Source organism: Syzygium oleosum, unplaced genomic scaffold, assembly GCF_021117445.2.
Source record: "Syzygium oleosum isolate NSW1041296 unplaced genomic scaffold, Sole_v2.1 Sole_v2.18, whole genome shotgun sequence".
Lineage (NCBI taxonomy): Eukaryota > Viridiplantae > Streptophyta > Magnoliopsida > Myrtales > Myrtaceae > Syzygium > Syzygium oleosum.
This window is the reverse complement of record NW_026607502.1, coordinates 1,673,442-1,695,169: the sequence shown is the minus strand read 5'-3', so window position 1 is coordinate 1,695,169 and position 21,728 is coordinate 1,673,442. Positions and strand designations below refer to the sequence as shown.

The 21,728-nt window shown below is 38.9% G+C and overlaps 1 protein-coding gene across 1 annotated transcript; it reads right to left on the bottom strand.

Moving 5' to 3' along the window:
- Positions 1-8,922: 8,922 nt before the first annotated feature.
- Positions 8,923-12,382, bottom strand: LOC115686598 (NAC domain-containing protein 73-like). The gene is made up of 3 exons (XM_030611950.2): positions 12,072-12,382; positions 11,738-11,930; positions 8,923-9,617 (listed from the first exon to the last, which is right to left on the bottom strand). The coding sequence occupies exons 1-3, from the start codon at positions 12,213-12,215 to the stop codon at positions 9,049-9,051; spliced, it is 906 nt and encodes a 301-aa protein (XP_030467810.2). The 5' UTR covers positions 12,216-12,382; the 3' UTR covers positions 8,923-9,048.
- Positions 12,383-21,728: the final 9,346 nt, after the last annotated feature.

Below are 21,728 nucleotides of genomic sequence, written 5' to 3'. Positions count from 1 at the left end.
AGAGACTATCCACAGAGAGAGAGAGAGAGAGAGAGAGAGAGAGAGAGAGAGAAAGAGAGTTTTTTATGAGGAGGGAGGTGTGGGAGAAAGAAGGGGATGATATTAATAGGAACATCAATATGTGAAAACAATAATTGCTTGGACATCAAGTTCGGTTCGGATTAAGTATATGCGCGTACTGCAGACTTCAATCTTGTCCCTTGATTAGGGTTTATTTTAATTATGAACGTGGACCCTTTTTTTAAAACTTTTTGTTGACTGGTACGAGCTTTAGATAAAAAGAAGAAAGTTATCTTTTTGACCAAATGAGAAAAGCAAGAAAATTATCTATAAGACTCTATTTGTTTCGTGGAAAATGTGATAATTATGAAAAATGCTTTTTAGAAAGTTTCCAGGAAAATGATATTTTTCATTGTTTGACCGAAATCTGAAAATGAACTTAAATATTTTCTTCATCCTTTATATCTGATTAAGTTTTTTCCTAAATAGACATATACTATTCAAGTAATGCATGGGCTATGACAAAAAGAAAAACCATGTGCATGGGCAGCAGGAGAGTCAGGTACGAGCACCAAAGTCTTGGGTTCGCCATCGATGGACCTTGACCTGGGCACTGCGAATCGGGGCATGGGCACCTGAGTCCCGAGCCCGACCTTGATGGATCAGAGCACGAGCGCCGAGGTATCAGGCTCGGCCTTGATTGACTCGAGTGCTGGCGTCGGGGTTTCGGGCCTCGGCCTCGATAGACCCTAGTTTGGGCACTAGGGACCCAGCTCGAGCGTCAAGGACCGGGGCATGTCTTTTGTGGACCCGGGCCCGGGTGTTGGGGATCCTAACTCGGGTACTGGGATCTCGCATTCAACCTTACCCGGGCTTTGAGCTCAGCCTCGATGGACCCAGGTGCGGGTGCTAGGGGTCATGAGCTCGGCCTTGATGGACTTGGGCGCAAGCGTTGTGCACTAGGGTCATGGGCCCAACCTCGATGGACCTGGGCCTGGTGATGAAGGACGCCGGGAACCCGTGTTGGGGTCTTCGTGCCCAAGCGTAGAGTTTTAGATCTAAACGCCGATATTTAAAAAATAATTTCCGATTTTTTAAAGAATAAATAATTTTCCTAAATTTAAGTATTAGTTTTCTGTTGACTTGGAAAACATTTTCCATTGAATTATTTTCTTAAGTGAACCAAATGCCAGAAAATGAGGGGAATGTTTTCTGCGAAACAAACGGAGTCTCAGAGAGAGAGAGAGAGAGAGGATATAGTGGATGCAGAGTCTTAATCAAGAGTGGCCTTGAAGTTAAGTATAGATACATGAAACCTACGAACCAACGATAATGAATACGACTACGAGCGTCGCTTGGAACAACCAGCATGTTTGGATGGGCTTATTTTGATCCATAAGCCAAGCAATTCCATTTCGTGTCATTAAAAGTGATTGGTACATCAAATTTGGAAAACATTTGAGATGACTCTGAATGTTTTGTGCGGAGCTCGAGGATGCCGTCGACGGACACGCCGTGGACAGAGCTCGACATGCCAACAACTCGGGAGGTGGGGGGGGGGGGGGGGGGGGTCTCCAGTGGTACGGTGGAGACGATGTGGTGCAGCTAGAGCTGCAATGCCGGCATTGGTGGTCGGAGATAGCCAGCGGAGACGGAGTTTGGATTGACAAAACGGTATATAAAAAAAGGAGGACAGGTGTGTTTGAGTTTAGATAGTGGAGAGTGGGGCGAGTAATAGGAAATACACTGTACATGTAAAATGAATTTCCAAAATTATATAAGTGTCATTAAGGCTCGACCCTCTTGAATTTTATTTGCTATTGAACACAACGGATTCTCCAAATATTATAACATATTAAGGTCATATGCGATCATATCAACAAGGGTAATTAAGTAAATATATTAAATTTTGGCGGGAAAGCCAATAAATAACTCATTTGCATAGAAAAAGTAAGAACAAAAATAACCTTTTAATGTCAGCTACTCATCGACAACAAGAAGTCATCAATAAGCATCACAATCTCATCGGGCAAAGTGGGGAAATATGTTTCTCGCGTTTACATGCTCCATCCAAAACTTAAAAATCACGTTATGGTCGTTTACCCACCACAGAAAGATCTGATAAATTCCTCTCACGAAGCTCAATCTAGAATAATTACTTCATAGGTGAAATCATATGGTAATTAACTTTTGAGTAACGTATGCAACGCGTCTTCTTCTTTATAGCGGAAGAAAATGCACAAAGAATTGCGAGGTTATGCGCTCGTCGCTTCCAAGCAAGCAGTTGCAGAGGGCGAGAAATGAGGAGAAAATGAGACCGGCTGTCTGAATCACGTAGACCTTGGATCCGCCGACTTACTGCGTGTGGACACATGAAAGTCGGTCAGCAGCTTCTGGAGGAAGGCTCACCAGGAGAGAAGGCTTACGCATCAAGCTTGGCGAGGGCAACGACTTGCAACGTAAGAATTAGGGTTTTCTTCATTCTCGCCAGCTTTGTCTCCTTGTCCAAAGTTTCTTCAATGGGGTCCACCTGTCATCGGTGCGAGCGCAGGACAGATTCCACGAAATGACGACACACCGTTCGGGTAAGCATTTATACAAAACGTCGTGAATAGAATGATATTGAGCGACAAGCTTTTCTATTTAAGAATTGCCGAATGCACGAGGAGATATTATCATCACGCGTTGCTCTCCTACATATTTCGAACGACAAAAGGAGCATGTCGTTTTTCCAATAAGATGACACGTGTTGGGTTATACTCAAAATTTAGTGCAGAACACTATCTATTGAAAGTTTAAACAGTTGGAGAATGACAGGCGTTGTAATTTATATCTGAAATGCATAAGGAGAAACCCATAAGTGCATGAATGGATCATTTCTATGATAAAAAGGGAAATCCGCAAGTGAATGAATGGACTATCATAAATCAAAGTTGGAATCTCTTGATTCTATTTCAACTTGAAGTTTAATAAGAATATAATGTACTGAAACAGACTGTTCTAAAGATTGACAATAATTTCCCTACTAGGATCCAAAGTTCATTTTTTTCTCTTCTAAGCCAAAACTTAGCCGCTGGGTGATTGCCCATTTGACTGCAAAATAGGGGGTTTGTGAAGCTTCTTGGTCAATGGTCAAGGACGTCCCTAGGGATGGAAGGGGGCAGGTACATAACCGGGGATCCGATCACGCTAATGTCTGGTGAACGAGTTTTTGGTTTAGATTAGTGAAACGGGTTTGAGGTGAATTGCTAAAATCACCACAGCATTTGAGACTGGTTTGGTGTTTTATAATTGGGACACCTAATACTAGAACTCGATATGTATAAATAATGATAGTTTATAAAGACTGACGACAATCTGTAATGACTAAGAATAAAAAATCGTAAATTTGGATTTTTTTAACTACAATGTTTTACAAAGTTGTTGACACCTAAATTTTGGTGGATAGATGGTTATTGCCTTTTTTTTTTTTAAAAAAAAACTAGGGACCACATTCATCCACAAAGCTAGAATTCAACTTGTAACCAAAAATTGATTGTTTTTTCACCATCTTTCATTCTTATTTTAGTTCTCTGCATTTTGAAACTAGGAGCATCATGGTAAAAAATTTAGTGATAATGAATTTTATAAAAAAATACTGACAATGGTGTAATTCGAACCCTAACCAAAAGCACCCATCCCGCACGATTTTGCATTCATTTCATTGCATCTCGTGGTTAGAGACAAGGTAATTCTTAATACCTCGGACTCGACATCAGAAGATTTGGAATGACAAGACTCTCAAAACCCTAAAATCTCGAAGGAACCCCTAGCGCCACTTCGCACCACTAAATCCTGTCCCGTAGAATTGACCTTACATTTGCCATGAAATCAGACCAAACAAAGGTCAAAATTGGGTTGGATCGAAAGGAAGTAGTGGCTGCAATTGAAATCCAAACAAATGAGAGGGGCCGAATGCAATTAAGCAAAAGTTGAGGGACCAGTTTGCAAAACTCACCTAAAAACTAGCAAGGTGGTCAGATGGGGCATCTAACTAATGAATTATTTTGGTCAACAATCGACCAAAATTTCAGCCCAAATGGAGAATCAGGCTGCGAATGATAACAGATTTCTGACAAGAAGTTGATTTTTCTAGTTCTGTTCCTAGAGGAGTTTCTGAGCAAAAAAACACGTTTGATAACGACACAAAATTTCTGTTTCAGAAAAAGAAATTTGTTTGATAACGGTACAAAATTTCTCCCTCTCGGGTGGCTGGAAAGTGGATGACGGGCAGCGGATGGAGGGGGGAGGCGGCGGTGGACAGCGATGAGGCCAATGTGGAGGATGGCGGCTAGAGGCGGTTGGCGACGGGAGGACGGCCGCTGTGGGAGGAGGATGATCGGCGGCGGGAGATGGTGGCCAGTGGACGGTGGGTGGCGGCCCACGGCGGCCGGTGATGGGAGGTGGGCAGCGGCCGAAGGCCAACAGCAGCGAGAGGAGGGAGGCCGGTAATGGGAGGAGGGCAGCCAGTGGTGGGAGACGGTGGCCGGTGGACGGCAAGCAGAGACGGGAGGCGGGCGGCGACAGGAGGAGGGCGGCCGGAGGCGTGAGCGGTGGCCGGTGGACGGCGGGCAGCGATCGGCGGTGGGAGGTGGCGGCAGCCGAAGGCGAGTGACGACGGGAAGAGGGAGGCCAACGATGGGAGACGGTGGCAGGCGGCGGGAGGAGGGTGGCCGGCAGTGGTAGATGGTGGCCGACGGTGGGAGGCGGGCGACGGCAAGAGGAGGCCGGCCGACAGCAGGAGACGGTGGCCGATGGACGGCGGCCCACGGTGGGCGGCGGTGGGAGGTGGGCGGCGGTGGCGGGTGGCCGCAACCGGCGGCGGCCGACAAGTGGGTGGCGATGGGTGGCGGGTGGGCAACCAACTAGTAACGAGGACGAGCGATAAGAAGAATTTTAATTTCTCATTTCTGTTCTAAAAATAGAAAAGCAAAATATTTTAATTTCTGATTTATGTTTCAAATCTATTTCTGGAACAAAAATTTGTTCCAGAAATAGAAAATAGAATTGCGTTATCAAACGGATTTCTGTTCCAAACCTATTTCTGGAACATAAATAGAGAAACAGAATGGTTATCATTCCCAACCTCAAAGACCAGAAAATGAGTCAAGGGTCAAATTAGAGCAAAAAGGAGGTGTTGGAACTTACATTGGCAAGATTTGAAGTGCCATTTTGCAAAATATGGCTAAGAAACCTCCATAATTCAACAAGGGCCATGAAATGCAATATATGAGGTCGACAATTGACCAAAAACTTTGTCTGAATTGAAAGGATAAGGGCGCGAGAGGATAAGGAAGCTGGGCACACATTAAGGATAAAGCAATAGCATGGGCAGCTGCTGCAGCAGGGACTGGAGAGGCTCTCATCCAGTCAAAATGGTGTGCTCCGGAGAGAAGGAGAGGACCTGGAGAAACCTCACATATCCCGGTTTATATTCGTTCAAATGACATGCTTATCGAGCTCTCCCATAAGCCATCAATTCGTGCACAAAACAGACAGAAAAACCAACTTCAACCCAGAGAATTCCAGAGTGACATGTTGAGGAAAAATGAAAATTTCACAACCTTCGAGCCAAAACTAGCACAAACTTTCAACTGGGGAGTTAAAATGCCTCAAAGAGATTTCGAACCGTAGGTGATTCGTCCCAAGCGGATGTTGAGAGAGCAGTCAAAATCCCCTTGAAAGTGACGTCATCTCGTTGGCAGGGGTGAAGTCTCAAAAAAATTCGGAATTGTTGAATGGCTAGCCGTGGGCTGGGGAAAGAGAGAGTCTTTGAGGAAAACTAGGAAATTTTGAACCAAACATATTGTTGTATGTTATAGTTTAATAAAGACTTGATAGTGTCCCTTAATCTTATATTTGCATGGGTGAGGGCGTGAAGAGTGCCTAAGCCCATGAACCCAAAAAGCTCATTTTAAGGTAGTCGATCATTAGTGAGGGAAAGTGAGAGTTCTTGAAATATATTAGGCAAAAATTGTGGCAAACCGTGACTCAGGGATCAAACTAGGATACATCTAGTTGAAGTAGATTTCAAGGGAATGGGCAAGAGAGGTCCAGGAGTCGGGTTTTACAGGCTAACAAAAACCTTCATGGTCAGTTCTCTTTTCTGCAGGTTCCCCTTTCCAGTTCAAAAGAACCAATTTCCATCACCATTTGGAGGGCAAAATTTTGATTTTCTCAGACAACGACCACGAGATTCATCAACTAGGAATCAAGGTTAGGGTTCTATTTCAGTTTTTACATGAATTTAATGAGAATAATGAAAAACAATCAACATGGTATGAAGAATTCCCTAGCCTGAACTTGTTTCACTTGCAAATGGCATGCTGGGTAGCTAGACGTTGTCAGTGAATTCTAAGGGTTCACCATGCTAGTTTAAGATGCTATGGATGTATACAAGCTCTATGGGTGGATCGAATGGGTTGTGTATGCAAGCCATATGTGCATTATGTGCAAACAATTGTCGTACATGCTACAAATAAGTGAGTATGTTGGCTGTTGTACATCACCTTTGTGCTGTGCGAGTTCGATGAGCGAGTTATGGACCTGAGCTGTGAATGAATGGACTGACACAAGTTTGTGATATGTGTATACAAGCTGTGTATACCTGCTGTATATGTTGTAGATGATAAGAGTGCATGAGAGGAGTATATGCCATGTGGATGCTGTACAGAGAAACAGTGAGTATAAATGGGTTGGAACACTCTTGGTCGTTGCATTTCGTCGAACAGTTGGAGTGCGTTCTAGGAATTCCGCTTCTCACAGCAGATTTCTGTGCTTTTTTATGATAAATCCGTGAGTTATGGTTGACAACATGAGCTAGGTTTAGTCATTTTTGGGAAAATTCCAAATCAGTACCCAAAGTGAGGCCATTTTCTCAAAAAAGGGTTCAAAATGGATATAGTGTCAAATAAGGGCCTGAAGTGCCCAATCAGTCTTAAATAGAGGCCCGAAGTGCCCAATTAGTCTCAAGTAAAGGCCTGGGTTCGCCGGCCGACGAGCACGTTGCTGTTCTGATCGCTAGAATAAGGGCAATTTCGTCTTTTACTTTTTAATTTTTTTGGTTTCTTTTTTCTTTTTACTGTTTTTTTCTTTCCCTTTTCTTTTTTCTTTCCTCTTTTCCCTCCGCTGGCCATAGCCGGGGCCGGCGGAGGTTGCCGACCTCAGGCGAAGGCTACCCAACGTCTGCGAGGGAAACCCAGGGCCGCCCTCGCCAGCGCTAGGCGAGGGCTGCCCTCGCCTGGGCTGGGCGGGCGAGGGCGACCCTCGCCAGATCCGGCGAGAGCAACCCTTGCTCTCGTCCAATGCCGGCGAGGGCAGCCTTCGCCTGAGGCCGGCAACCTCTGCTGGCCCCGGCTATGGCCGACGGAGGGAAAAGAGGAAAAAAAGAGAAAAGGGAAAGAAAAAAACAGTAAAAGGAAAAAGAAATAAAAAAAATTAAAAAGTAAAAGACGAAATTGCTCTCATTCCGGCAATCAGAACAGTGACGTGCTCGCCAGCCGGTAAGCATTTGACCGGCCAGCGAACTCAGGCCCTTACTTGAGACTAATTGAGCACTTTGGGCCCCTATTTGAGACTGATTGTGTACTTCAGACCCTTATTTGACACTATGTCCACTTTGGACCTTTTTTTTGAGAAAATGACCCCACTTTAGGTACTAATTTGGAATTTTCCCGTCATTTTTTATGTATGGATGCACCAGGTTCGGTAAACTACTGTTTTGGTTGTAACATTTCATTGAACGGTTGATGTACAATCTAGGAATGGTTTTTTTTTATTAACTTCAACTAGTTTCATTTTTGTTTAAATCATAGTTTAATGTCTACGATGCATTTAGTGGACTTTAGGATAACTTTGATTTTAACTTATATCATTTCCTATTGATAATAAAGAAAATAATTTTTTTTAAATAATGAAATACTGAAAAATAATTTTTTATAGATATTAATTTTTCCATGTAGTCATATTCATGTTCAATTGGCCTTGTTTACAATATAAAAATAAGAGAAAGATTTTTTTTGAAAAAAGGATAAAAGAAAATGGGCATTGATTGATTGCATATAATTTCATATTTATTCATCATTGTAGTCCGGGGGCTGCATTTCTCTTGTAGTAATTTGAAGTTTCATTTAAATCACTCTTGTTACATATATAATAAAAAATAAATAAATAAGGGACGAAAATTGGTATCTCATTTAGTAGTAGACTTAATGTTTAGAGTTATTTTTGTTTATCCCATCTCATCATGATGTAATGTCTGTGTCTATCATTTAGATTGGGAATTTTTATTACTTAGCTTTAGAATTAATTGCATGTTTAGTATATCTGCATAGCTCACAAGGGGATTTTGTCTCGGGGCTATGTAACAAGTTCATGTAATATTCTTTGCTCAACATTGTATCGGGTTACTTTATGTATTGTACTTACTAGCATTCTTACTAGTTGTTATCACCATATTCGATATGTGTGCTTTCATTCCTTTGTTTCCTTGATTGTGCTTTTTCCTATTTTAGTGAAGTGGTTAGACTAAACATTAGGACCACAATGAACACACAAGAACTGGCATGATCACTTAGTGGACAAGACCTCTAGGGTTCATAATTGAACAAAAGATCACATGGACACCAAGATAATAAATCAATCGAGTTAAGGTACCAAAAAAACATTAGTTGTACAACTAATGTAATCAAGTCCATGTATCTAAATTCTCTAATTGTATAGAAAGTGAGGTATTATCACATACCTTACTCGGTTTATAGCTGATCTCAATAGGCTAGTGGGGACTCCCCTTGAGATAAAATTCTCATAGGCAAATCAAATGAAATGAAGATCCCAAAGTTGCGCGAGACAAGATTTGAGAGAACCCGTCCCATCATTCCTCTCTTTTATCCTCTCCTCATTATTCTCAATCAAACACCTAATCACTCATTGTAAAGCTATACAATAACACTCAACTAATAATGCTCGAGATTTTGCTGCCACATAACAAAAACTATCACCCAAATTCATCTATGAATATCTTACAAGCTTTCCCTTGCTCGAATCTTCGGTCAGCGGAACCAAAGAAGCAGCCTCGCCATGAACAGCGAAGTTAGGGATAATTAGCTGGTCGCAAGACACGCGACAAGGTGGAGTTTTATAATACTCAATCCCATTAATAGAGCTCCTAGGTACATGAACATTCTGATTCAAGCTTTGAGCACTCTTCGGTGTTGTGTCCTTTGGATCTTTGAGGGTCGTCGAACTGGGTTGTCTAGGCTGCGTTTGGTAGAACACCTTGGACACGACCAGCTCTCCATCTCTCTCCTCTTCGCTTTTACCGACGTGGTATTGGTGCATCACCCAGTTGGTCTTCTCAGGCTTCCTTTGCCTCCCATAATTGGTGTAGAGCACAAGTATCTTCTTGAACCCTTTCACGACTCTGCCTGCGAGGACCGACCTTGTCTTGCCCGTCTTGTGCCACCTTGTCTCACACTCATCAGCGTTCTTCTGGACTCTGCGCCGTTTCCTATTCCCAGTGGCATATGCCTTCGAAGGCCGGTGGAAGAAGTGGCGGATTTGTCCATCTTTGCTTACACCTGCATAATGCGCATGGAAGACTCAAATGAGATTTGTAGAAAATGGAACTCTGAGTGTCGTAAACTTGATTAGCTCATTTAACTGATAAAGATGAGGTGAGTTGTAATCATATTTCCTACTATTCGCATTCTCTATAGACTTAAGATTCTAAACTCATCGATCGGTTGCGTATTCAGTTTCAACACATAAAAAGTGCAAATTGTTTCACCCTTCTATGGATAGTTGCAGTCTCGATTTTGTTGTTACATCCACATATGAAGAACTTAAATTTTGAGCTCGTCATTATAGTTTGCATGCAAACAGAACTTGTCATGCGACATTTCGATGTAGAGTCTACAGTATGTGGCATGGCATGATATCTCTTACTATCAACATGAGCATGTGAACATTTGAAGAGCAATTGATTATATAGAAGGGAAAATTCTAAAGCTGAAATTTGAATTGTTGTTCCCCATAAATTTGTTATATGTATTTTCTTAACGTAAACTACTTACTCAATGCAACTGATACGAATCAAACGCACTTTTTTGGGTCATTCTAACTAAATTAAGCTAGCTTTTATTCTAAATTGCATAACAAATTGAAGCAATCGCAATTGCAGATAGGCAAACACAAGAGATGAGCTTTGAATTAGATTTCACATTGTTGATGCGATGAGCCATAACTTTAGATCTCATAGGAGTTATGAGACACGTGATATCAATTTGAAAAGCTCCTTCAAAAGTCCTACTTGATGCATGGCTAAGTTAAAATGGGTTACTTTTTTGTATACATGTCAAGTTTGGTTTACACAAATTGTCGTGAATGTGTATCATCTTGTATGTTTATCTATTTTGAGAGCAAGGTCAATATACATTACAAATTCTAATTCATACGTGACATGCATTTACCACAATCTTGTAAACTAAACTTACGCAGGCTGGAAAGAATATAATAGATCAGAAGTCACTCCTATGATCACAAAACCAGAAGTTTAATAGTTGTATCTACAAGACTTCTGCATAATAGACTCGAAGATGATCGATTTGATGTTTTGTTTTAAACTAATTTGTTGAGGGATAAGACTTTCTAACAAGAAAGGTGATTTGGGATTGAGCAATATGCATGGTAATCTTCAAAGAGTTCATTAAAGAGAAATCGCACCCATATAATTATAGAGACTTATGTTCTGTGAAAGGTTTACCTAAACTGATGACACATGAAAAGCAGTGTCCCTATCATGAAGATAGGATAATAATTTGACAAATTTCCAATTAAAAGAGAGGAGACACATCGATGTTCCAATCAATAAAAGACCACAATATATGCAACAAGATTTTGAAAGTGTTGCTACTTCTTCAATTAGTGTAAAATCCCCCGACCAAAGATGTCCAGTTAAACCCAGAACAGGCTCAAACATCATCATACGAACTGCCAATAGAGATATATTTTCCAGTAGGGCTTTGCTAGCATAGCAGTATTTGGGCCACTATTAGAGTAATAGCATGCTGTGAGCCACAAATTCTTAAATTCTTAAAGGAGTGGACCTCATAATAATTTGTAATTATTTGTTATTCTCGCAATGAATTAAGGACAGTTACATAAACAATTCTCTTTCCAGTATATTATGGATAGCATTAATCATACAGAGTATTCATGGAAATACGCAATCATGATCCTAAACTGCCAAATTCTAAACCAAAAGTAGTATATGTTTTGCAGACGATTCAGGTATTTGATTATCTAAGACATCGGTATACGGAAGAAGATTATACTTTCTTGAATCAAATGGCATTAACGGCGCGATTTCCTTTATGCGTGCCATGACTATGTGCCAATATCGTGCGCATTTGCATTTATATCTGAAAAATATCTGGCTTATTAACTGATAAAACCTCTTCGACTTGCATATGAAAAAGAATTTGGATAAAAAACATATGCATCTCTTCCTCTAAATTATAGCTTAGGCAGAGGAATTACTCCCACTATACAGCCCAAACATTCAAAAAGGCCCCAAAAAAAATGAAAAACTAAAATGCAAAAATTTCTTTCTATAAAGGGAAAATTTCATTTTTTTTTCAAAAAGATTGATAACATTTAGGTTAACACATTAATTATCATAAAATTATTCCAGAATTACCTGGAAGTCTCTCTGGGTGTGTACAACAAATACCATCATCTCCTTCCAATGTGGGAATGAATTGATCAATGAGAAAATGAATCTTCCTCACATCCCCAATTATTTTCGCTTCCAAATGCTCCAAGATTTCTTGGTCCGTCGGATCAAACTTCACTCCCGCTGGTAGTCCCACCAAATCATGCACAACCCCCCTCTACACCACAATTATTTCATAAATTACACATTAATCTCTTACATCCTTAATAATAACAAAAAAATAAATAAAACCCTCAAGAGGAAACTAAACATACAACACAAAACCAAAACAAACAGAAAAAAAGTAAGTGATAAATACCTGATCAAATAATGGGAAGCTGTGGCCACATGAAGGGCATGTTGCGGTGGGAAGAAGACTACTGTCATCATCCTCATCATCATCATCTCTAGGATTATAAGTTGATGGGATTATGGCTCTTGCATCTTCTGTTAGCCAAGCCATTTCTTTTCTGTTCTTCTCTGGCTCTCTTGCACATCCCACACCAAGATTTCATCTATCTCCTTAGGCTCCAAAGTCAAGTTTGAGCAAAACCTCTACAAATTACTGCATGCAAAGAAGAGGGTTTGAACTTTCTAAACTGAACTATTTATAGAACTCAGTTCTTATAGAAACTAGCATGTTACGAGGGGGAGGTCGGAACCCGATAATTTATTAATAGGGAAGATGCAATGCGTAAGGAGAGAATAGCTTGCACGGCAAGTTTGGGTTCGGATTACGTATATGCAAGCGTACGGCGGACTTGAATCGCGTCCCTCGATCAGGTTTTCATTTTGTTCAACAGGAGCGTGGGACCCCCTCTCCTTTCTTTTTGTCGACTGGCATGAGCTTTTACGACATATTCGGTGAAAAGGCAGGAGATTACGGAAGAAAGCCGTGTTTTGACCAAAAGAGAACAGAAGAAAGTCAACCATGAAACCCGTTTCATAAGATCTTGTAGAAGATCGAGTAACAGTTTTTTTACCGTTATTTCTGTTACTTCTCCCTTCGCACGCAGAGAGAGAGATGGGGGATACAGTAGATGCAGAGTTTCAATCCAGATCTCAGAGGGACTCGATTGCATGCCGTCGACAGAGCTCAAGGATGCCATCGACTCGACGGACTTGGCTGCACGCCGTCGACACGGAGCTCGACGCATCAACAACTCCGGGGAGTGAGAGAGAGAGAGAGAGAGATTTCAGGGGCACGGCGGAGACGCTGTGACGTAGCTTGGAGCTGCAACGCCGGCATCGGTGGCCGGAGATGGGCGGAAGATCGGAGCCGCGCAAGTAAAATTCACCCGGCCTGGACGGAGGATCTCGAGGCGGGTGCTGGTTGGTTCCACGTAAGCAGTTGCAGGGAGCGAGAGATGAGACCGGTTGCACTGGATCGCTGCCCCCGCCGACTTACTGTGTGTGGACAGGAATGGTCCGTCGTTAGCTTCCATGGGAAGATACACGGCCAGGAGGGGAACTCTTAAGCGTTAAGCTTCGTGAGGACAGCGACCCTAACGTAGGGACCAGGGTTTTCATTTGATTGTCGTCGACTTTTGGTCTCTTTCTGCCGAAGTTTCCTTCAGTCGGCTACCCGACCATCCACATCAGAATCAATTCGTTTTGACTTAAGTCCGCCCGCGGACGGATTTTGCGGAAGAAATTGAAAAATCAATTCTAAACTTTTTTCAGGGAGTACGACGGAATCTTAAACTTTTGTGATGAATTTTTGTGCGAAATTTCAATATAAATTTTCCGGCCAATTTCCATTGGAAATTACTGACATTGGGATGCACCGTGCAAGATAGCTGGCAATGACTGGATCGTCACGTCAACGATTTTCAGGTGAAGATTGGCCAAAATGACTACATTGAAATCTCATACAAAGATTTAAAATTAAATTGATAAAATTCAAAAGTTTGAACTAGATTGACATATGTATAATATGTAAGAATAATGTGACCAACATGATGTTATGAATTAATGGTTTAATAAATATTTAAGTGCTAAAACGTATTGCCTATGAAAAATAGATGAAAATGTGTAATTCTATTGATAAGTTAAAATTCCTCCAAAGATGTGCAATTCTTATGAAGTGGGATATGCTTTGATGGAAGGCATCACTTGAAGGGATATATATAAAAAGAGTCTGGTTCTCTCTCCACCTACGATAACGTACAAAAAGAACGCTGTATTTTTTATCCTCCATCGATAAAATACATTAAGTGAAAAGTGGGTTAAGGGAGAGAAATTAGATTTCTTTGTTTCTTCCATTTTCTGCAACAATTATCTTCAAGGGAAACGTTATGGATAAAGGTATGTCTTCATCCCTCTTATTGTGAAAATTATGAAGATCTAAGATCTTAGATTTCATAAATTTTCCGCATAAAAGGATTACGTTCTAACTTACAGTTGGTATCAGAGCGTGGTTTAGGATCTCATGGTTATTTCGATTATGGTTTATGGGATAAAGATTCATATTGCTCTTTTCTTGTTATTTGCCTGTTGTTGAAATGGTTTCAGTGGAAACGAGGCGAAAAAAAACAAGAAAGTGAAAGGGCGTGATAAAGAAGGCGCGTGGCCTCCACACGCGCGTTGCTGTTGCAGGCGCGTGGGTGCACGCGTTGACGCGCGCAGTGAAGGAGAGGCGCGTGTCACGCACACGCCAGCACTGCGGATGTAGGCGCATGCACTACACCCGCCCGCAGGGCAGACACGGGCGCGTGCCGTGCACGTGCCTTCTCTCCCCTCCGCTAATTATGTTTTTGCCCTCTCCGCTGGTTACTTATGATTCTACCCTTCTCCACATGATTTTACGGTTCTGCCCTTGACCGTTTGATTTACTGTTTTACCATTGACCGAATTATTTACCATTTTGCAACTGGCTACTGAATTTACGGTTCTGCCCCCTATCGATTCTGATTTTACAATTTTGCCCTTACGCATTAATTTATGATTTTGCCCTTACATGCAATTTGGTGAATGTTTGTAAATAAAACAATTATTGTGTTTTACAATTTCACGAATTCAATTATGAGTGGTTTATCAGTCACCAAAGTGGCCGAACCATGATGTCTTGAATTTTTGAAATTGTATAATGTTTCTTTCAATTATCCATGATTAATTGATGCTATGATTGGAATTGATATATTACATATCTTTATTGGTGTCGTGGGTATATTGAAGTTTATTTATTATAAGGACTTAGGGATTAACCCAAAGGTTAATCAATTTCTTATAATTTATGAACATAATAGTTGGTAATTAATATGTCTTGTTAAATTTGTTTGTATATCCAAAGATATCAAATAAATTTTAATGGAGTGTATTTATAATTACCAAATAAAAGTTATTAGCATCATTGTGGTTTATTGTATGTTTGTATATTATAGGATCACCCAAAAGAGAACTATGATATACATGTAATGTTTAATTTGAATATAATAATGTGATATTCTCAAAGCATTATTGTATGAGTATATTCTTGTATATTTGCAGTATCTATACCTGTTTCTCTTCATTCGCATGCTTCGTCTATTCCTTTATTCAATGGAATAAATTTCCCTGATTGGAGTGAACAAGTCCAATTTCACCTAGATGTCTTGGATCTTGATTTAGCACTTCAAATTGAGAAACCGGCTGCTATTACTATTGAGAGCAGCAATAATGAAAAGTCTTTCCATAAAGCTTGGGAAAGATCGAACAGATTAAGCTTAATATTTATGCGAATGACAGTTGCAAAACAACTTAAAGACAACTCTTCCCAAAACTGACAATGCTAAGGAATTTATGAAATTTGTGGAAGAGCATTCTCAACTGCTGATAAGTCACTAGCTGGTACATTGATGAGTACTTTGACCTCCATGAAATATGATGGTTCACGTACCATGTATGAATATGTACTAGAGATGACAAACTTAGCGGCAAAATTAAGGACTTTGGGAATAAACGTGGATGAGTACTTTTTAGTACAGTTCATACTTAATTCCTTGCCTCATGAACAATATGGGTCATTTCAAATGAATTACAACACTATAAAGGACAAGTGGAATGTAAATGAATTGGCCAGTATGCTTGTTTAAGAGGAAACAAGGATAAAGAATCAAAAGACTCATTCTGTTCATCTCTTAAGTCATCAAGAAGCTGAGAAGAATTCCAAGAGGAAAGGTGGAAGGAGCAAGAAGAAAGGTTTACACAACCTAAATGACTCTTCTAAGGCTTCTTAAATCCACAAGAAGGAACACAATCTTATTAAGTGTCACTTTTGTAATAAAATTGGACACTTGAAGAAAGATTGTTTGAAGAATAAAGTTTGGTTCGAAAAGAAAGATAAGCATTATGCTTTAGTATGTTTTGAATCAAACTTTACTGAAGTTCCTCATAATACTTGGTGGATTGATTCTGGTGCCACCACTCATGTTTCAAATACGATGCAGGGATTTCTTTCGATCCAAACCACAAAGCCAAAAGAGAATTATGTGCTCACGGGGAATAGAAACAAAACTCCAGTTGAAGGCATTGGTACTTATCGTTTGATCTTAGATATTGGGCATTATTTGGATTTGTTTCGAATCCTTTATGTACCTACTTTTTCCCGCAATTTAGTTTCTTTGCCAAAACTTGATGTAGCGTGATTCTCTTTTAAGTTTGGTTGTGGATCTTTCAGTTTGTATAAGAATAATAATCTTATTGGAACTGAAATTTTATGTGATATTCTCTACAAGTTTAAACTTGATAATGCTTTTGCCGAGACCTTAATGACCTTGTATCGTAATGTTGGCACTAAACGCAGTTTAGTGGATGAGAATTCTACTTACTTGCGGCATAAACGTTTAGGTCAGATATCCAAAGAAAGAATGCAAAGATTAGTGAAGAATGAAATTCTTCCAAATTTGGATTTTACTGATTTTGGAGTGTGTATTGATTGTATTAAGGGTAAACAAACAAAACACACTAAGAAAGGTGCCACAACAAGCACAGAGCTTCTTGAAATTATACACACTGATATATGTGGTCATTTTGATGTTCTATCTTTTGGTAAAGAAAGTTATTTTATCACATTTATTGATGATTTTTCACGTTATGGTTATATTTATCTATTGCATGATAAATCTCAATCAGTGAATGCACTTGAGGTGTATATTAAAGAGGTTGAAAGGCAATTAAATAAAAAGGTAAAAATAGTACGATCGGATAGATGTGGTGAATATTATGGAAAGTATGATGAATCGGAACAATGTCCGAGTCCATTTGCTAAATTCCTTGAAAGACATGGTATTTGTGCTCAATATACAATGTCAGGTACACCACAACAAAATGGTGTAGCAGAGAGGCGTAATCGTACTTTAATGGAAATGGTTAGGAGTATAATGAGTTATTCATCTCTACCCTTATCATTGTGGATGCATGCATTAAAGATTTCTATGTATTTATTAAACAGGGTTCCTAGTAAGGCAGTTCCAAAGACTCCCTTTGAACTGTGGACGGGAATGAAACCTAGTTTACGACACCTGTATGTTTGGGGTTGTCTAGCAGAAGTAAGAATTTACAATTCACATGAAAAGAAATTGGATTTAAGAACAACCAGTGGTTACTTCATTGGTTATGCAGAGAAATCCAAAGGGTATAGATTTTACTGTCCTAATCACAGTACAAGAATTGTTGAATTTGGAAATGCTAGATTCATTGAAAATGTTGACATTTGTGGGAGTGAAAGAATACGTGACGTTTGCATTCAAGAAATTAGGGTGAAAGTTCCTCTACCCAAAACCTCTAAAGTTGTTCCTGATATTATAGTTCAACCCAACAATAATCAAGAACAATAAATTAATGATCAAACACTCCATAATAAAAATGTCAATATTGAACTTGCACTAGTTGAACCACAAGAAATAGCATTAAGAAGATCTCAAAGAGAAAGGAGGTCATCTATTTCTAATGACTACGTGGTTTATTTACAAGAGTCAAAAATTGACATAGGAATTGGTAATGATCCAGGTTCATTTTCACAAGCCATGGAATGTGATTATTCTACTAAATGGTTCAATGCCATGGAAGAAAAGTTAAAATTTATGGATCAAAATCAAGTTTGGAATCTCGTTGAATTGCCTGAAGGATGCAAAAAGGTTGGGTGTAAATGGGTCTTTAAGACCAAGCGCGACTCAAAAGGTAATATCGAACGATATAAGGCCAGACTTGTTGCCAAAGGTTTTACTCAGAAAGAAGGCATTGATTATAAGGAGACATTTTCACCAGTCTCCAAGAAAGACTCACTTAGAATCATTATGGCTTTGGTGGCTCATTACAATTTAGAGTTACGCCAAATAGATGTTAAAACTGTCTTTCTTAATGGGAATTTAGAGGAAGAAGTTTATATGGACCAACCCGAGGGCTTTTCAATTAAAGGAAAGGAACACATAATGTGTAAGTTAAAGAAATCAACATATGGACTTAAACAAGCTTCCCGACAATGGTATCTTAAGTTTAATGATATCATAACTTCTTTTGGATTAAGGAAAATATTGTTGATCGGTATATATACATGAAGGTCAGTGGGAGCAAGTTTATTTTTCTAGTTCTATATGTTAATGACATTTTGCTTGCTACTAATGATCTTGGTTTGTTACAAGAAACCAAGAAATTTCTCTCTAAAAATTTTGAAATGAAAAATATGGGAGAAGCAACGTATGTGATAGGAATACAAATATTCCGTGATAGATCACAAGGATTGTTAGGATTGTCTTAGAAAGTCTATATTGATAAAATTTTAGAGAGATTTAATATGGATAAATGTTCAACAGGAGCAGTTCCAATTCAAAAAGGTGACAAATTTAGTCTTATGCAATGTCCAAAAAGTGAATTGGAACAAGAACGAATGAAAAGTATTCCTTATGCATCTGTTGTCGGAAGCTTAATGTATGCTCAAACTTGCACCAGACCAGACATTAGTTTTGCTGTCGAAATGCTGGGCAGGTATCAAAGTAACTCAGGATTAGATCATTGGAAAGCTGCAAAGAAAGTTCTCAGATACTTGCAAGGAACGAAGAATCACATGCACACTTCTAAAATATTTGATCATCTTGAGGTGATTAGATATTCAAATTTAGACTTAGCCGGATGTACTGATACAAGAAAATCAACTTTTTGTTACTTGTATCTTTTGGCTGGAGGTGCAATTTCATGGAAAAGTGCAAAGCAGTTAGTTATTGCTACATCTACTATGGAGGCTGAGTTTATGGCATGCTTTGAGGCCATTATTCATGGGATATGGCTGCGGAACTTTATTTCAGGGCTTGTGATTGTTGACAGTATTGCCAGGCCGCTGAAAATTTATTTTGATAACTTTGCAGTAGTTTTCTTCTCTAAGAACGACAAGTGCTCCAAGGGTTCTAAATATATGGAGATTAAATACTTGTCTATTAAAGAAGAAGTTCAGAAACAAAGAGTATCAATTGAGTACATTGGCACCAACCTTATGATTGTAGATCTCTTAACAAAAGGACTGCTGCCCAAAATATTTAAAGAACATGTTGAAAGGATGGGTATTATTGGATGTCATTAATGATTGTATTATGAGTGCATTAAGTTTATTTATTTGACACTATGAGCTCAATTATGTGTTTCTGATATTTCCTATTTTCTATTTGGTATACATGATGGAAATAGATGAATGTGTAACGGAATAGTCTCTAACAGAGACATTATAGTTGGATCATTACTATACTTCTCATTTATGGATCATATTAAGTAAAGAGCTATAGTTGTAGTACATGGAAGGGACTATGCCGATTAATGGCATACAACCGCTATGACTCGCATTAGTTTCTTTATTTAACTGTGATCATTATGTGATAGGCAATTTAAGAAAGGTTTTAGCATAATGTTATTGTGCACATTATGATCTTTATTAAACCATGAAAGGAATGTCATATGGGCCAAGTGGGAGAATGTAAGAATAATGTGGAGCACATGATGTTATGAATTAATGGTTTAATAAATATTTAAGTGCTAAAACGTATTGGCTATGAAAAATAGATGAAAAGGTGTAATTCTATTGAGAAATTAAAGTTCCTCCAAAGAGGTGCAACTCTTATGAAGTGGGATATGCTTTGATGGAAGGCACCACTTGAATGGGTATATATAAAAAGAGTCTGATCCTCTCTCCACCCACAATAACCTATGAAAAATACGTTGTATTTTTTATCCTCCATCGATAAGATACATTAAGCGAAAAGTGGGTTAAGGGGGAGAAATTAGATTTCTTTGTTTCTTCCGCTTTCTGCAACAATTATCTTCAAGGGAAATGTTATGGATAAAGGTATGTCTTCATCCCTCTTATTGTGAAAATCATGAAGATCTAAGATCATAGATTTCATAAATTTTCCGCATAAAAGGATTACGTTATAACTTACATACTAAGTTTAAAACTCATTTTCAAACTTATCCTATTCACGGCGTTTCATAGAATCGGGAAAGATTACCCAATCCTAAAATCTATTGTAACGGGTTTGGCTTTTTATAGTCGGGACATCTAATGTTGACACTCGATATGTATAAATAATGAATTTTTCCAAAGATTAACCACAACATATAATGACTAAGAACAAAACATAGTAAATTTATATATTTTTAATTACGACATTATAAAGTGTTATAATATTTCATCGTAACCAAGTGCAAAATATAGTAAATTTGGATTTTCTTAAATTATACAGTTTACAAAAGGTTGCCACGGTTCCTCTAAAACAAAAGAAAACATTGTAAGTCCGAATATCTTTCAATTGCGAGGATTTATTAAGAATTACGATATTTCGTCATAATCAAGATTAAAAGACGTAAGCTTGAATTCTTTTCGATTAGGACGACTTACAAAGGGTTACGATGGTTACCCGTAGACGAGGACAAAACTCTGTATTTTGTTTTAATTACTACGCTTCTTGAAGATTTAGGACGATGGATCATGACCTAGAATAAAATGTTGTAAGTGTTGAAGTTTTTCAATCACGACGTACCACCGCAACCAAGAATTTAGCATTGTACAATTGCATTTGTTTAAAATGTGATATTTACAAAGATTTGAGACGGTCTATCGTAACCAGGAACATAAAGTTGTAAAATGTCATTAAATTCGACTTTTCTCGTGTCGGATGCCGTTTGCTAAAGTGTAAGGCAATGTAAATTTCACTTGTAGTTTGTCGAATGTTAGTTTTCTAGTCGATCGGATGTCCAATCTTGTGCAAAAATTGACGGCATGGTTGCAACTTGGCTCAAAATCAACGACTATAATCTTTTCATCCCAATCTGACGGCTACCACGCTGTGCCTTAAAAATCCGTTAGATGAACCCATTTTACTTGCGAAAAGATACAAATTTTCACTATCGTGTTTTTGCTTACGGTTAATATCACGAAAAATCTCAAATTAGCATATTTGTACCATATTTACCTCAAACTAATTTTAGTGTTACAAAAACTCCCAAATTGGTACATATGTACCACATTTATTCTAAACCAGTGCGTTCGTGCCATATTCACTATAAAAAAATCACAAATTTACCATAATTTGGAGTAAATGTGGCACGGATGTGCGTAACACAAAAATTAGTTTAAAGTAAATGTGACACATGCCAGTTTGAGAGTTTTTGAGACAGAAAAGTGATGTCATATACTAGTTTGGCTTTTTTTGTGTTATTAGCCCTTTTGTTTATTGTGCTTTAGACTTCTGTAGGTTTCTTTTCCTTACTCTTTTTATAAATTAAAATTGTTAAATTATGTCTCAAGCCCATATTGGCTTTTCTATTTGGATTAGAATTTCTCCAATTATCGAAGGAAGGGGGCACACGTAATTTGGGGTCTTCGGTTTTGTTTGGTCGAGGACTTTTGTGAGTTTGCTTTTATTGTTGGAGATGTTTGTCCAAGTTTGACGGAGCTAGTGACTCTTGCAAAAATGAAGGATTTCCTTTACAAAAAGAAAACGTGTGGGGGACA

Excerpts from the sequence above, each read along its gene's own strand:
- LOC115686598 (XM_030611950.2), bottom strand. The coding sequence starts at position 12,215 with ATGGCTTGGCTAACAGAAGATGCAAGAGCCATAATCCCATCAACTTAT. Across the intron at positions 11,931-12,071 it reads GCTTCCCATTATTTGATCAG|AGGGGGGTTGTGCATGATTT; the intron begins GTATTTATCACT and ends ATTGTGGTGTAG. Across the intron at positions 9,618-11,737 it reads ACACCCAGAGAGACTTCCAG|GTGTAAGCAAAGATGGACAA; the intron begins GTAATTCTGGAA and ends CGCATTATGCAG.